This window comes from Tympanuchus pallidicinctus, unplaced genomic scaffold (genome assembly GCF_026119805.1).
Source record: "Tympanuchus pallidicinctus isolate F22 unplaced genomic scaffold, pur_lepc_1.0 scaffold7, whole genome shotgun sequence".
Taxonomy (NCBI): Eukaryota; Metazoa; Chordata; class Aves; order Galliformes; family Phasianidae; genus Tympanuchus; species Tympanuchus pallidicinctus.
Window position 1 is genome coordinate 2,617,299 of NW_026294791.1, and position 13,404 is coordinate 2,630,702.

At 41.1% G+C, this 13,404-nt stretch overlaps 1 protein-coding gene and 1 long non-coding RNA gene across 16 annotated transcripts in view; one reads left to right on the forward strand and one right to left on the reverse strand.

The window, feature by feature from the left end:
• NFIA (nuclear factor I A) overlaps positions 1 to 13,404 on the reverse strand; it is a 231,301-nt gene that overhangs the window by 37,461 nt on the left and 180,436 nt on the right. For 9 of the 15 annotated variants that reach the window (XM_052666963.1, XM_052666961.1, XM_052666951.1 and 6 more), the window contains one exon: positions 6,838 to 6,966. The exons of the other annotated variants lie outside the window; for them this stretch is intronic. In XM_052666963.1, coding sequence (XP_052522923.1) covers positions 6,838 to 6,966 — 129 coding nt within the window. The remainder of the gene's footprint in view (positions 1 to 6,837; positions 6,967 to 13,404) is intronic. 15 annotated transcript variants of the gene reach the window in all.
• Positions 6,895 to 10,988, forward strand: LOC128072801 (uncharacterized). The gene is made up of 3 exons (XR_008202448.1): positions 6,895 to 6,986; positions 9,816 to 9,938; positions 10,958 to 10,988. It is a non-coding gene; the product is annotated as an uncharacterized LOC128072801 (long non-coding RNA).

The window sequence follows — 13,404 nt, forward strand, 5'->3', positions numbered from 1 at the left end:
AGAATGGAAGCCTAAAACAATAGCTTTAAGTCCAGGGATTTTTTGTGATTAAAGCACTTACCCAAACAAGAAAAAAAAAATCATTAAGAAAGTTGGTCTGGGACTTGCAGAAGTTCTGAGAGAATTCATTACCTGCTTTTCAATCTCAATGGGAGCCGAGTCCCTGTAACTCCTTCAAAGCTTTCTGAAAGTCCCCATTTTTCTCACTGCCCATTAGAAATAGACTTTAGGGTGACAAAGGTAGAGCAGTCTTGCATTCAGGGTAGCAAGGACTTGTCTTCAACATGGAGCTGCTGAGGATAGAAGTGAGCAGAGCAGGACCAGCCCTGTGAGGGGAATTCAGATCGGTGGAAAACATGCGTTGCCTTGGTCCCGTAATGCAGCAAGAGGCACGCAGACGGAGCTGGAACATTCAAACTGTAATGGAAGTAGCTGGCTGGTGTGAGAAGACAAACAGCCTAAATGTGATGGATGGAAGGTCTGTCCCCACCCATGGACGTCAAGAAGAAGGACTGAACTGCAGAGCGCTCATCTCTCAGCCCCTGAAGTCAAGTGCAGATGGTTGGCTGAAAAAACAGATCCACAGTGACTGCGAGTCGGGCCGCCTATCTGCCCCTTTTTGCTGCTTTGAAGACCAAATTGTGTAAGGCACCTGGACCCTTTGTTCAGGAAATTAGAGATTTTGCAGCAGCAAGTGGGAGGCAGAAGGACATTCTGCCCACAAGCTCCTAGCAAAAGGAGAACAAGTTTAAAGCTGTGTTTGGGCACAGGGCTTATTGGTGTACAAGCTGCTTTTGAAAACCTGTAGAGCTGAACTGAGTGCTGGGTTCAGATTCTGGCACAGGCAGGGGGCCACTTAACTTGGCTATTTTGAGCAGATTCTTTTAAAACATGTCAGCTTTCTCTTACTTTGGGGAGACCATAACGCTAAAAACTGATCACACGGGTGGAGGAATAAAAATCATCTCTATCTAAAGCGCTCCTCCCTCCCAACATAAAAGGTAGAGGCAAAAAAAAACTTATTTAACCTATTTGTGGAATTCCTATTTCACATCAAATACTGGCAACTTTTGCATATTATTATTGGTTTTAACGCATATGACGCATTCACCTATATGAGATAAAACCTACAACTAGGAGAATGCATCATGTCTGTCTAATAATGAAATGCAGTTGATAAGTTTACAATAGAAATGTAAATTCTCTGAAAAACCACAACCTTTATGTGTGTGATGATATAATTCTGCTTTGATACTAAAAAGGGCATGGTAATGGAATCTGTGACTTTGGAGTGATATATTGCTGTTAAGTTAATAGGACTCCACATTCCCATTTCTAATATCAGTGTTTTTTCCCCCCTTTCATTCTGTAGATGGTAAGCTGATACTACATAAACATTGTTAAAGCTATAGTTCCACGCTACAGTAATTCACTTAACTTTAACATGATTTATGGTTCTGTCAATAGAGGAGGTTGAAAATCCAGAGCTCTCATGCTTAAACATGGGTTCCATATTTAAAGCAATAATGTGCTTTTTGTGTGTGTCTGAAGCTAAAAGAATTTAGCATAAAGCAGAGATAAAAATATTATAGTTCACTGCACTGTTTCAAGCATACAGTTTAACTTCACGGCTACATCAAAGAGGGCAAAGAATCTGAACGCCGAATTGGTAAAAGCATGGGTAACAGACTTTGGTCCTGCAGCACTTTATTTTATATTATTTTTTAGGGCTGCATGAAATCCTATTAGTATTTTTAACACTGCCCTTTTTTTTTCTCTCTCTCTCTTTTTTTTTCTTCTTCTCATTCTTTTGCTCAGTTAGATCAGCTGCTTTTGTCAGGATGCGTTTAAATCTGGGTCCACTGTGTTAATCACCCCCCATTCTTCTTTCTGGCACTTACCCTCCAGGCTATTTGCCTCTTTAGGAGATTAAGCGACCAAGTCATCTTGTTGCTCTAACATGTCCTCACTGGAGCAACATATTAACACAATTCCTCTGCAAAAGAGCCCTCTTTAGAAGTTTGCTGCAGGGATGACAAATTAACCCAGCATGGTGTCCCACACATCTATCTCAGTACAAATTATTAGTGTAATAGAGCTTTTAGTTATGCATTTATCTAGTAATTATTGAACGGTTATACAAAACGAAGCTGAGCAATCATGGCCCTTTATGAGGCAATCTCAGTGGGTGGCCTTACAGTTAATTTAGGATAGGACTGTCTAAGCAGTTCACTCGCACACAAATTAGCCGAACAGCCTGCTCCTTTAAATATTTCCTATGTCACAGGCTAACTCTTTACAATACAACAAAGGTAGAGTTTTAATTACACGGTTCCTGACTTTTGTTTAGCTGAAGCTTTAACCATTTGCAAGCCTTCCTCCCAGTCCTCCCCTGCCTGGGATATGGCAGTGGATGGGAGATTGGGCAGGGCATCCAGTAATTACTAAGCCCTGACCTTGAGGCCATCTGTTAGGAAACTGCTTTTCTTTCAGATTGCTCTTGCTTCGAAGTGAGGGAATGGAGAGAATCAAAACCTACACCTACATGCTCATTTAAAGCCAGGTGAGCCCTCCCTGTATCCTGACACTAACCGAGAGTGTGACTTGGCAATGGGCTGGGTTAGCTAATCTCTTGGTCAGTGGGATGCTATCTGGGGTTCTACTCAACTGCCACACACATTCCTACCCTTGTGCCTCGGCTCCCTCCTCTTTTGGTTGTCTCATATTAACATCCCTTGATCTGAGGTGTCTGTATCAGAATGGACTTCCACTGCTCTCTTCTTGTCCAAATGCAAAGGAAAGTAGAAGGCTGCTAAAGTCTGGCAGCTTTGAGGGCAGCCCTCAAATAATATGCAACGTGATATAAACAACTGTATATTACAAAATGTCCTTTTGTGCTGTATAGTCTTGGAATTAGCAGAAATTATCGTCTTGGTACGTGTGAAGTTGCCTGACAGGACAGCTAACAGCTACTGATATTTTTGATATTTTGGTGACCCAAGTGAGAATTTTGACAAAGAAGGGCACAATGTTTTCCCATATTTTTGACAAGTTTCTGCTACGGAGGCACTAACAGAGAGCATCAACCTGTCAAATTTCCCTGGTAGACCTCATCCTGATAAAAATCTCAGTGGTTATGCTTATTATGGAAGAGATTACTGTAAAGGAAACCACTCCTCTAGTTGACTTTCATCCCTTCTTCTCTTTCTGCTCACACGCCTAATTACTTGGGTTTTTCCCTTTGTGCTGAATTTCTTGTCTTGTAACTGTGTTTCTCCTTCATTTATCTTCCTAACATACCATCTCATTCCTTTTATTTTTTCTTTGCCTTTTCTTCCTTGCTTTTTGGCTTGCAGTGTCTATGTTGTCATATTCTGTGGAAATGCATGAATGCTCCAGAGCACAGGCTGCTGTATATCCCAGATTTACAAGATCGTGGTTTAATTTAATGTTTCAGCCAGATACAAAGTCACTAGAGTGCAAGTAGCAATGCACGGAAACCTAAAATCACTTTCGTTAATACTACTGCCACCTGTAGTATTTAAATACGTCACTGTCCAGTAAAGAGTTCAAACAGGCTGAGGCCGATGCTGGAAAACTTTGTGTGAGGCCAGAAGATGATGGCTTTGCAGTACTGGAGTGCTGAGGTGAGAAACAGTGGCCACCAGATCATCTATCTTGAAGGTATCAGAAGTACACTGCGTAGGAGAAAGCGATCTCTCTGCTCGAATTTTCAAGGCTTTGAAATACGTTCTAAAACTGATAGCAGTGCTAAAGCCACCCTATAGGTGATCCATTTACCATCTGCCAGGCACTGAATCCTAACCATGCTGGTCCAGAGAAGACATATGGTGCATTCATAGAGTCATGCCCAAAAAACTGCCATCATCAAGTGAGGCTCCATGAATCACTTTGCTAGCTTAGCACCAAAGAAACTTGGATCTTACCACCATCTGTTGGAACTACTGAGGAGTCACTGAAGCATTGGCATCCATGCGCCAGCACTCACTGCACATCTGGTCCTATGGTCAGCCAGCTCAGATCCTCTCTGCTGGCTACTGCCCAGCTGGGCTGAGTACTGGCAGCAGCACCAATGCAGATAGGAAACCAGTGTACAGCCTTCCACAACACAGTGCAGTGCAGACGATTTCATGAGAACAGAGGTTTTCCAGCTGGTTCGTTGAATGGAGCATTTTACAGCAAAGAAATCCTCTTAATGATCTACGTTTTCTCCAAGTTTAGTTCCCAAGGTGGCTTGCTGTGCGGATCACTGGGAAGGGCACTCCAGGATCCTGGGATATCCCCAGTGCTAAGATGTGCACTTTGTTCTATGATATGTTTGCAAGCGTGTGAAAGATTCAGGAATATTCCTGAGAAGTTACAAATCACTGGTTGTCAATGACAACACCTGCCATGAATAGTCCACAGCTTCTTCTCTGCCATCTAAGTTGATCGTGCTTTACAAATGCATCTCATATACACATCCCAAGTGATAAACTTGCACAGACAAACATCAGAAGATTGAACCTTCTCGTAATCAGTCAGTTGGCTGAGGAGCTTACTCTGATGGTGACCTACTTATTCATGACTTTCCTTCCTCTGACATGCAGAGAATCTCTGCAGAATGAGGATTAAATCCAGCTTTCATCTTCCTGAAGACAACGCAGAATGACCTGTCATCAAGCGTTTACGTAATGCATATGCAGCCAGAGAGGAAGCAACATATGTGCACTACATTATTCCTATCATTACTGTAAAATCTACAAGTTTCAATAACTGATGGTGGATGTGGATTGCTCAAAGATGATATCCTCTTATATGATTGCGTTATGCTCCTTATGTTGCCACTTTTGATACCTGAAAAGCTTCTCTCTTCTGCTTACTGGCCTAAAGTACACTGAAGGGAATGGGATAAAGAACAAAGCTGGATTTGCAGAAAATAATCCACCTCAGCATATTACCCTCTACTAACAGAATGACTGTGGTTGAAGTGAAGTAAACACAGCCAATGTGCTGTGGAAGAAGAATACTGAAGAGACACATCCAGCAAAGAACAAAGAATGAGGTCTGAATCAAGATTTTTCAAGGATAATGACATTGAAAGAATTCCTGGACAGATTCAGAGACATTTTTCCTGAAAGCTGTGAAGACTTTTTTTGGTGAATAAGCATAAAATAGAAGAAGATACTCCTAACTGATGCTGCAGAAGAACATTATTGCTTAACCTATTAGGAAGAGTGACCATTAGAAAATACGTTACTTTTCTATGGAGACATCTCCTTCCAAGCAAACTGAATTTGTCAAAAAGATTCATCGTATCTGCTCTTTCAAATTCTGGCAGTCTTGAAAGTTCTTCTCACGTAGCTGATCGGTATTCCCAGGTGCACAGAAAGTCTTGTGAAAACAGACCGTGGATGAGGCTTAAACAAGACCTCACCAGTGACACGTTTCCTCCCCGAATCACACAAAAATCCAAAATAGAGAGGGCCTAAATACTTACAGACAAAGGCATTTAATGAGTGAGGTAAAACATAGCCAAATACAGAAAGGACCTATTAACTAATCAATTGACAATTCAAATCTAAAAGGCTGAACTTCTGAAAGAGAGGAATTCAACGTCAGCTGATGTGCACCGAATATATTGTTAATGGAACATTCATATTATTCATACTTGTATCACCAATTACCAAGGCTTTTAAAAGACGATATTTTTGCCAGATAGCTCAGATCCACATTCCATGGGAAATCTGCATAGATCTTGGATGCCTAAATTCCTTCTGAGGGGCTAGGTGTGTCTCTCTCAAGATAATTAATTATCATGGGATTAACCACAATAAATCAAACTACATTAAGTAGGTTTCGCAAAGTCCTAATAACCGTGAGGTGCAATTCTGACCTCACTTCAACTTAGCGCAGCGCTACTGCTTCGCACCACATCACCTGGCACTGCGTAAAAAGGCTACTTGTGGTTCATGTCGTCCTCAGTAAAATCATACTTATGCCAAGCAGACATTTCAAAACAATTTCTAGCAGGAATTGCTAATACGTTTTTTTATGCTTCACCATTCGACCAATTCCTTAATCTTCTCTAAACGAGACAAAATTCCATATCAGAAAGAAACATGCCACAGCCATTCACATCTATTTTTATATCTTCCAAAGAGGTTTGTAAGAAGATTCATTCATTTTTGTATGTTACTATGCCCAAGTGTCTTCCTTTTCAAATGTGAGCTGAGTACCGCATTTTGTTTTCTAGGTTAATGCAAATGCACCTTTCTAACAAAAATGTATAAGCACATCTGGACCCAGAGGACAGTCCTGTTACTTGAAAAGCAAGACGGAAGAGAACTATAAAGAAAACCAGCCAAAATATTGCAGGAACCAACTTCAAAGCAGTCCGCTAATAAGGCAGTTCTTCAGCACACCATCACCAACAGCACGAGCACCAAATGACTTGCAGCAACAAAGCGAGAGTGTTGGAAGATAGGCATGGCTCAGAAGTGACTGATGAGTCCCTGTCTCGATCAGCTATGCACTGACACAAGCAGAAGATACTCTACCTTCCCCACCCTCTTCAAATAAACACCTGCAGCCCCCAGAAACCTGCATTTCCACCTTTGCAACTGCTGAACTGTCACCAGGAGTTGTACCAAACATCCCAGCCTCGCAAAACCAACCGGCCTTGACAACGACAGCCTCCAGGTTCTGGAGCTTTGGAAGCACAGCCTGGCACTGAGTGTGTCACACGTGGCGATGACTTTCTGTGGCAAAGCACCGGGATGCTGGGTGCTGTGGCTAATGCTTAAGCTGCCTGGGGGCTCTTGGGTTAAGCCTCACCTCTGGGTCCTGTAATGACAGGTCGATGGTGCTGTGTGAAAGCCGTTCCAAGGGAGGAGGTCTGCGAAGGCGAGGGACTGCTGAAACCAGACTTCTCTGACTTCTTTAATGCAGTTGGCGATGGCATTCCTGGCAAGAATGATTGATAAGTGCAATTTAATAATGCTAGGTCATGGAACGACAGCCTATGCATTGTGAAAGTGGGTGCAGAAGCAGCTAGATAAACTTAAAGGACAAACGAAATTGAATACAACAGCAAGCTGAAAGCTCACTTTTATTTATGGGATTTTTTGAGGCAGAAGTGGCCATGGTTTGCTGTGAGCAATGAGTACTAGAAGGCAGCCATATTTTTCTTTTAAATCTGAAATATGGATAAGATGCAGCTTATTATTGCTACTGAAACCTACTCTGCTTTATTTTTAGAAATCTGTAATAGCTGGAGCATTTGGATTTTTACAGGCTTTTTATGAGTTCTGTCTTTCACTTGCTGGTTCAATAGATTATTGCAAATGGATCTTTTAAATGTGCTGCAAGACTCGAGAGTGAAGTTTTCTGAGTCCAAACCCTGCCATTCCTTACTCCGTTGACTTCAAAGGTATTTGAAAGTAATATATTTATGTGGTTTCCTTTTGCTTTCAAAATTTTTTAAAGGGTGAATGGTATTTGTGTTTTGATATTAGAAGCCACAGCGGAATTATTTCAGTTGTTATAATGCCTTGAACTATACCAAAGGCTTCCAATGAAAGGTAGAGTTAAGCTGCCAGTGGGTGAAACCTCTCCCATGGACAGGCAGAAATGGTGCAATGCTGCTCTGACTGTTCTGTTACACTCTCTGAGATCAACTTCTGCTGATATGACACCAATCTTGTGGCCCTTTTGGCTTCCACGTGTTACCAAAGAAATTAATGGAATGAATATTGAGGCTCTGAAATCAGAGATTTTTTTTTTTAAAGTGTGATTTATGCTTAGATAAAAGAACGTTGCAGCACATAGTTGAGGACGTATGTGTGTCCATATTATTAACTTTATTTTTATAGATATAGAAGCATATGGATATTCTCATTATCTGCACGTACTCTGAAAATAGATAATTTCCAATACGTACAGTACATCACACATTTTGCATATCCATAAGGATGTAGCAAAACAAAGTTGCAGAACTGTTGGGGGTCTCAGGTTAGAAAGCAAAAACTAAGATAACGTGGAAGTTGAACTTCCACCAGCAAAGCCACTCAACCTACTCTGTATTTTATAGAATTCAATTGTTAAAAATGGAAGAGAAAGGTCTGGACAATATTATCTCTGGACAGTATCATTAACTTTATATTTAATAACACTAGCTTTATAGTCCCTGGGACGTTGATTGCAATATGCAGGAGCCTTCTTGTTCTTTATACACTGCTCTGCTGGGGTCTTAATGGTTTCAGTGAGGTTTTGCAGTTTATATTTCAGGAAGTTAAATAGTAAGGGAGTGGTTAGAGCTCCAGCGCTGTAATTACAGCTTTCTGTCTTGAAACTGTTTGCTACAAGGGTTTGCTGTTGTGAGGCTTGTTTCCTCACAGCAAGAGAAGTTAGATATATAATCTTTTAAAAATAAGAGTTTGAAATGGACAGAGATAAGAAAAATGCCAGGTTGGTTCATTTCACTGTGCTCTAAAAGATTTTGGGGTAGGGACAAAAGCAGGAGAGTTGGTTCAGTTTGGGGCAAGTGAGAAAAGGAGGCTGAGCTAAGCTGTCTTCAGTGACATATTCCATTAGTTGTAATGAACTTCTGCTCACATGGCACATTGGCATTTAAGTTTGTGGCTGCTCTTTTTTTTGAGCGTTCACATCCAGGACAAGGACGCTCAAAAGAAATAAGGGTGATGTTGACTCTGATGTCCTTACAGTGGCGGAACTGGGGGAGGGAAACAGTAAACAGGTGCCACCCCAGCTCTAAACACAAAATCAGTGGGCAGTGGCAACATCTGTGCTCCCGGTGGTGGAGGAGCTGGGCTGCTGTGCTAAAAACCTGCCTGCATTTGAACCATGGCCTGAGGAAGGGGCAGGGAGATGTGGCCAAAAGCTGCAACACGTTTACGTGAATGCATCCAAACACTGAAACTTGAGGCACTGCAACAACAGTGGTGGATGACCTTGAAGTACGGCAGCGCTGAGCAGGGCTGGGAAGGGCTTTTGTAGGGTTGGGACAGCAGCTGTCATAGGAAAATAGAGATTTTGATGTAACGCTACGTTGTGAAATGGAGCAGACATGCAAACTGAAGCACTGATTATTGGTTCCTACTTTTATTACATTTGTTTGTTATCATTTGTTCTGATTGCCATCGTTATTACTGTTGCTTTTTTTTTTTTTTTTAATTTATTTCAGGATATTCTGAAATGTGTTGCTTTGGAACAGGCCAACTCTATCATGTTTTCATTTTGTTTGAGGTTTGTAATGACACATTTTATTGTGAGTGATCATATCCATCAGATCTCGAGAAAAAAATGGCTGCTTCCTAGTTCAGAAGAATATGCAAACAGGAGCTTAATTACATCACTTAATATTGACCAAGAGAAAGAAGAAGTTGAGCTTGCCAGCTCATTTCTAAAGCATGTTTTGTCCTTTAAGAGGGGAGGGTATGACAGAAAGTTAGGCAGTGCAAAGCAATTAGCATCATTCACATTTTATGTTGCGCTAGCATGGTGCTCTAGCAGCAAAATTCAAACATTCTTTGAATGGGTTAATAAAAGAAGAAATACAGTCGGCATGCAAGAGAAAGGTTTCCAAGAACAAGCCAAAATATGTCCCATTCTTCTAAATTTATCACAGCCATGTCACATTATCCTTGAGACTGCCAGGAATGTCAATTTTTTTGCAATTTTAAAAAAATATCTCATTTAGCACCATATGTTTGGTTAATGTGCCTGATATATCCTGCGTATTCTTTAGTCCATCCATTTCTAATACTCATTTTCTTTTTTCCCCCCTCACTGAGCCATATGTTACAACGCTGGTCATTCTATCGAAGCTCCTTTCAGGAGCTGGGAGCAAAAGCGAGCAAACTCGGGTTTAATCACCCAGAAAAATTTAAATCTGATTCTCCAGCTCTCGCTCTTAGGTAAGCAATCTCAACACTTCAGTTAGCTTTGTAGGTGCCCGGTGCCTATGGAAATCAGGCCACCTATGAGATACCGTGTTGTATATTAACAACTGTGAGGCAGGAACTAAATGGCTAAAGATAGAATTAGGTGTTTAATTTTTGGCACCCATGTATGAGACTCTTGGCTAGTTTTAAAGGTCTTCTGTTTCATACCTAATGAGTTTTAACACATTTAGTGGTCCCCAGCCCTCAGCTTCCCCTCCTGTGTTGCTCAGGGATGCAGGAAATTAAAAAGTTAAAGCTAGAGCTACCAAGGGCAGAGCCCAGGGAGGATGCTGCTGCCTTGCACCACTTTCCTCAGCACTGTTCCCATGAGCTCACAAATACTGGGGACCACAGCATGGAAGACCAGGTTTCAGCACTCCACGTGGTGGTGCCAACCTTTAAGGACACCTCGGAGGCCCAGTTCTCCTCCGCTTCCTCTCTGGTGCAGGGCAGCAACAAATTACTCTATCCCCAGCCCGTCTCAGCTGTGCTGGCCAGTGAAGAGGGAATGGAGCCAAGGATCCTCCCCATTCCCTGCCTCTTTCTATCCATCTGCTCTGAGCAAGGAATAAATGAGAACAGCCAGAACACAACGGCTGGGTGACCCAGGTGGGGTTTTCAAGTGTTCCTTACTGGTCTGTGCATGGGACTGTTGTCCAAATCACAGTCACACCTGGCATTTTTGGGTAACACAATTTCACAATCTAGGTCTGACTCTCCTCGGAATGTTAGTTAGAATGCAAGAAATGAAAATCAGAATTAGTCTGTTTTCATCTTATGGCAGCTTTTAACTACAGAATAAGTGGAAAAGTTAATTGCCAAATAAGAAAGAAAATGAGGGGATATGTGGCACGAAACACAGATGGAAGCCTGAGTGGGTGTGTTTCCTCAACTCACTGAAAGCATGCGATTGTATGAGTACATACATGCCAAACATATATGGTCTTAGCCTGCTCCCATTAACATGAATTGTTTTTTTTTTCAATGGACAGAGGGAGCCAGACCAAAGACCCTGATGGTGCTAAATGGAACAAGATGTACACTTTCGTATTTTTTTCCACAAGGAAATATTAATTTGACATTGGTTTTTCAGTTGAAAAGAATTTTAATTGCCGTACACAATAAGCAGAAAATTCAGACAACAATAATCTTGAAACTGTTAGCAGCATTATATTTCTATCAAGGAATTTGAGTGCCTTTTCAACATTAGAGCTTTCTGAATTTTCATTAATTTGGCATTTCCCTAAACACACAAGTTATTTGGTTCATTCCACATCATGCATCACACCCTTTTGCTCAATGCATAATGCAAGCGTAAATGGGATCCTTGTCCTTGAGAGACTCTGGTTACTGGAGCCATTGCACGGATGTTGAAGTCCCGCAGTAAGACTTTCCAAAACTCTGCACTTCGCAAACCTCCAGCCCAAGTTTAATCAGTGAGTGCCCACGAATACTCCATGTTCCTCATCTTCTAAGGGGGCAATGGAGCACTGTGGTGTTCTTAATTCCTCTATCTCCTTATGTCTGCCAGTACTAGAGATGTTTACCACATAAAAGTCTTCCTTGAGTACAGCTAAAGATCTTCAAATTTTCATGTATGATGCTGATAGATATTTAAATGGATCAGAAAATGATGTGTGAGAATTGAATGCACCAATCCTTCCCAGAGCAAACAAATATCTATTAACCTACTTCCCATACAGCTATGCTCCTCGCTAACAGAAGTACTGAAATGATGATTAACTTTGATGAAGTGAATGTAGTCATTACAGTGTAAGAGAAAAATTCCCCTCCTCTCCAAATCTATAGCTCTGTCTGTATCTATGTGCTCATCCAATTTCGCTTGTTAATTACTAACATTATTCTGACTATACACATCTTAAACAATAACTCCATATCAAGTCAGTCACACTGGTAGACAGCTAATATCCACCTCCAAAGACGACTGTTGGATAATTACCCCACTGCTCCCAGCAGTTCTCTGCCACTAGGCTCTTGTTGGAGATTCAGAAACAACAAAAGCTATGAATGAAGTGTGACTTAGATCTTCATTCTCAAGGGACACTATAACAAGGAATCACAGAAGCTCAGATATCACCAGGTGGACCATGAACTCAACAACATGCAGAACAAAGAGATGATGCATAAAGACGAGTTGGCTGTTGAAGAAAAAGCTGATACGAGGGAAGAATTTTCCAAGGAATTTTCATCCTTCTGTGGAAATTATTCCGTCTATATCTGAAATAAGTATCAATAGAAACGGTGATTGGCTGCTTTTTTTTTTTCTGGGGAAGTCTTAATTTCAAGTTTCTTGAACTTTGGATGGCTATGCTACTATCAGTCATAGCAAATCTGTTCTACTTATTGCTGAACGAGCTTTATTTGTCTTCAGCTGAGCTACAATCACACTAGCTGCCATCCATCAGTTTACTCTTTTACTTGCTCCTGTATGTGCAAAACACAGTGCTGATAGGAATTCCCTCATTCTAATAAAGTGCTCTTTAGTTTCTATGTTTTGAACGTCTGCTTGCTCCTCTGGTCACACTCTGAGTTACCATGATCACTGACCAACTACCTGCCAGCGAGCACCTCACTTCACAAAGCAAAACCCAGCTTAATGAACAACGACTACACAGAAGTAAAATGAAAGCTCCCATCTATCCACTTATCCAACTACTGCATATGCATCAGCAACACACACAACCAGTTTCCTCAGAACTCGACATCTGACAGATATCAGGAAAACAGAGCTAATCTATCCATACCCATCAACATCGTATCATAGGTGACTGCCAGATACTTAAGAAGCTATCCAAAAGAAATGTCACAACTCTTTTTCAAGACGCTACAAAAGAAATGTTCCAAATAAAATAAAGCAAATGCACGTACAAGTAAATGAGCCAAAGAACTTAATAAAAAGAGATTGATTAAAATGAGGACCAGAATGTTCAAAAAGGACTAAGAGAGAGAGGTGCCAAAGGCGCATTAAATGGATTCAATGGCTTTAGGCTTTAAACGCTTTTGGATTCCTCAGCAATTTTTAGCCAAAAATGATCATTCAAGTTAGAATCAGGATTCTGATGCCACTTAAGATAAAGAAGAGTGATATTTCTACATTGTAAATGAGTACTCCTCCATTTACAAAGGAGAAGTATCAGTTTTACCTGTGATAAATCCTGTCTACAGAATGTGAAACTGCATGATGCAACATTTGTTATTTTAAACCTCTACCCCATTAAAATCTACGCTAAGCATTTTGGTGCAGCGTTCCCATAGAGTGTATATCTTATCTGTCTGTATCTGTGTTTACAGCACCATCTGGATTGTTTTTGGTGCTCTAAGTGAGCCTCCATCCCTGTCTTGTCATCCAAGGAACTCTTTCAATAGCTAATAAACTGGTACCAAACGTTTGACCAACGCCTTCAAAATATCACCTCAT